At 39.2% G+C, this 4,091-nt stretch overlaps 1 protein-coding gene across 1 annotated transcript; it reads right to left on the bottom strand.

Moving 5' to 3' along the window:
* Window positions 1-476: 476 nt before the first annotated feature.
* Window positions 477-1,140, bottom strand: LOC148120243 (large ribosomal subunit protein mL42-like). Its single transcript, XM_087912193.1, has one exon. The coding sequence runs from the start codon at window positions 1,030-1,032 to the stop codon at window positions 607-609; it is 426 nt and encodes a 141-aa protein (XP_087768319.1). The 5' UTR covers window positions 1,033-1,140; the 3' UTR covers window positions 477-606.
* Window positions 1,141-4,091: the final 2,951 nt, after the last annotated feature.

Raw genomic sequence — 4,091 nt, 5'->3', positions numbered from 1 at the left:
TGTATTTTTCTCTACTCCCCTCCCTTCTTTGCCTTCCCCTTCTACCCTCTCCCATGATCCGTATGTTCCCAATTTACTCAGGAGATCTTTCTTTTTCTCCTTCCTATGTAGATCCATGTATGTATCTGTTAGAATCCTCTTTGTTGTCTAGGTTCTCTGGGGTTGTGAACTAATTTTTCTTTGCTTTATGTCTAAAAGTCAGTTATGAGTAAGTAATGAGCTTGAAAACATCGACTTTTGACCTAAACAGCTACAGTTGCCCTAGAAAACCAATGACTCTGAATTTAGGGTAGAAAAGACATCATGATTGTTGTCTGTCCCCCAGGGTATATGTAATTCTCGCTCATGATTAAGTTTAAGATGGAATACACAGTATAGACAGGTAGAGTAGGCAATACCAGCAGTCATACACTCATCCTTCATCTACCCATCCTTTAACTGCCATTTTTATCTTTCTATCCTTCTTTTTTTTTACATTTAAAAATATGAAGGGGTACTTTTATTATTTTCTTACATAATATCTTAATGAATACACCAGGTGCGTTTTCTCAGCTGGCAAATAAGACACACAGCAAAACTTCCTTATGCTTGGGAAGTCAAGAGCCGTCACCTGTCTCTGGGAGGATTTGGTTTCTTACGACGTCTGTGATACTGTCCGTGCGGGTACCAGCGGTGCTTTGTGGTGAAGAACACCTTGCTGAGTTGTTCTATCATGGGCCCTTGCTCAAGTCGTTCACTTTTTATTTCTAACTTGGTTTTCAGCACTTGTTCATGTGTTTCTTCATTATTACGCAAAATGTCTGGTGGAGGGATAGGTTTTGTGTGCTCGTACGGGATGTCCACGGAAGGGTGGTAGCACACTATTGTCCGGCCATCGGATGTCAAAGCGAGCTCCACCTTGCAGTTGTAGTCATCTGGAAGAGAAGAGTAGGTAGACTTTCGACAAACACTAGATAAGGCTCCATTTTGGATTGGAAATAAATGTTTGCAGACAGTCCTGCTTGATGTCACCCATTTCGCTACTGCGGCCATGATCTATTAGGTGACGTGGACAAAGATACTGTGAGGAGAAACCGCTTCTCACATCTGTTTCTAGGCACACAGATTTTCATTCCTACTCACCGCCGGCCCGCCATCTTGCTTCCCTTTCTATCCTTCTTGTCCCCATCTTTCATGTCCCCATCCTTCATGTCCCCATCCTTTATCTCCCCATCCTTCACCTACACATCCTTTATCTCCCATCTTTAATCTTCCCATCCTTCATGTCCCCATCCTTCATTATCCCATTATCTACCATCTTTCATCTCCCAATCCTTCATGTCCCCAGCTTTCACCCACCATCCTTTATCCTTTATTTTTTACCTTCTCATCCTTCATCTCCCCAGCCTTCATCCACCCATCTTTTATCCTCCGTCTTTCATGTTTCCAACCTTCATCTCCACCAACTTCATGCTCCCATTCTCATTTCCCACCTAGAACAATAGCAACAGCATTTACTGACAGCATTCCATTAATGAAAACGGTCTTGAGAAAGCATGCTCCACTCTTCAGGTTCCAGCTCATTGTTCATACTACATGTTTCTGTGCTTCAAATATGACTCCACTTCTGCTTCAGGCTGGTCCCTTCCTGGGCTCTTGAGTCCTAAATGCATTGCAAAGACCTTTAATAGAGACCCTGGCTCTGTCACTGTTTTATAAACACCTATTCCTTGAGTATATGAATCATTGTCACAGTGAACTCTACTGAAGTTCAGGTCCTGGACTCAGTCATGATCCATCTCATATCACACTGTGAGTGTCCCTGTCTTAGACCCCATGACCACAACATTATCAACCGGTCCTCTGTCTTCTATGACTTAGAGTCACTGTGCTCTTCATGTGCTTGTTCTTCAGACTGGTGTGTGTGTGTGTGTGTGTGTGTGTGTGCGTGTGTGTGAGTGTGTGTGTGTGTGTGAGTGTGTGTGTGCATGTGTGTGTGGTATGTCTGTGTTTATTATGTGAGGATTTATGGTGAAGAACCTGAAGCGACTTCTGGAACAAAATTGCCTGTGTCTTACTTCTCAGGACAGCAGTGACTTTTCATGTGTCCCATTCTAAAGCCTGTTTTTGAGAATACTCTCCCAGCACCCTTCACCCAGCATGTCTCTTCCATGGCACCACATGAGCTGGAGTTGGAGACTAGTATGAATGAAATGAAAACTGAAACTGAGTGTCTACTGAAGATTTATTAAGAATAAATAATTTATAAGCTTTACTAGTAACAGGGGTTCCTGAAAATGCAGTTAGTAAAAGAAAAAGTAAGGAAAAGAATGAAAAGAAATATAAAAAAGTATTTTCAGAAGATAAAAAAAGGGATAGAAATTTACTGAAGCAAATAAAGTCTGAAAACTAGTTAAATCTGGAGAAAGAAGTATAAAGAGATGGAGTCACATTCAATTCAAAGAAGGCATCACCAAGATGTGATAAGTAGTCAAAAATTAATAGTAAGTCATGACTAGAGAAGGAAGATTCAACATATGAAAGGTAACATTTATACAAATTTTTGTGCACTTCTTAACACGAGAGAGAGAGAGAAAGAGAGAGAGAGAGAGAGAGAGAGAGAGAGAGAGAGAGAGAACATTCAAAGTGACCAAAGAAAGCACTACCAACTAAGAATGTCAACTATAAATATTTTACTGGGAAAAACCATGACAGTTGTTCTTCAAGCTGATTTGCAGTGTCTGCTGCACGAACACATATGGATGTATGAAGCTCACCGTGAAAGCAAATAGACAGCAAATTTGTAACATGCTGATATGGAGTGTGAGTCATCCACCCTTCTAACATAAAGACTGGAAGCAAAAACAAATGTTAAAATCCTTGTAGAGATAACCGTTCGTTAATGGACATACAGAGTGTAACAAGAGGTATACTGTAACATGAAAATCCAACGTGTGGGATGGAGGAGCAAGCGTATAGTGCGCTTGTGCGCAGTGAAAGTGTTGCCAGTTTAAGTAGACTGTAATGACTGCAAGATGGAATCCGTGAGCTAATGGTAACCACAAGGAAAAGATTAAGCTGTAGGATATGCAAAAAGTAAGTGAAGTGAAGCATACTGCTGCAAAATATAAATAAACCCAGGGCATTCATGAAGGAGAACAGCAAAAGAGTAAGGAGGAAAGAGGAGATGTACAAAATAGACAGAAAAAATTGGCCAAAATGGAAACGCTGAGCTCTTAACTACTAGTGATTATTTTATTTTGCATTTAAATAGATTAAGTTCTCAAATCAAGAAGGCCAAGAATGCTCAATGATGAGAGTAAGGATAATTTCTCCAATAAATGTTGATTTGAAAAAGAATCTATGAACAAATGATAAAGTTGTATCTATAATATCATATACAAATTACACTAAAATATATTGAAAATATAAGCATTAAGACCTGAAATCATAAAACTCCTAGAGGAAAATACACAAGAAAATCATTTTTACACTATTCTTGGCAATGATCAGAAGATCGTTGGCATTGAATACCAAAAGCAAAGACACTCAGCACAGGAAACATATAATGGGATGAGAAGGAAAGTAATGGAGCAGGAGGAAATACTTGCAAACTATATATCCAAGAAGGGGTTATGTACAAAGCATATGAAGACTTCTGCAACTGAATAGTATCAAATAGGACAAAGGACCCACAAAGACATTTTTTCCAGGGAAGGCACAGAAATGGTTCTTACGACTATAAAAAGATATTCAACACTACCAGTTATGAAGGAAATAGAAAAAGAGAACCTCCCTGAGACATCATCTTACATCTATTATGGTGGCCATTATTTAAGGAAAACACTCTTACTCAGAATGCAAAGGAGATGGAACCCCTAGAGGACTGCATACATAGCAATAAGATTGTTCTTTACCAGTTATAGGTAGAAATACCCTATGACCCAGAAATCCTTCTTTTTGTTATTTATTCTAAAGTGATCAATTCTACAATCTCAAAGGCATAACTATACTTTCACAATATTGCGATATTATTGATACAAAATACAAGATACAAAATGAGTGCAGTGTCCTCCCGCAGTTGAGTACAGTAATGTTGTATCTAGTGTTTG

This window comes from Myodes glareolus, chromosome 12 (genome assembly GCF_982192425.1).
Source record: "Myodes glareolus chromosome 12, mMyoGla1.1, whole genome shotgun sequence".
In the NCBI taxonomy this organism is placed as follows: domain Eukaryota; kingdom Metazoa; phylum Chordata; class Mammalia; order Rodentia; family Cricetidae; genus Myodes; species Myodes glareolus.
Note: the sequence above shows the minus strand (reverse complement) of the source record. Positions and strands in the feature narration are given on the sequence as shown.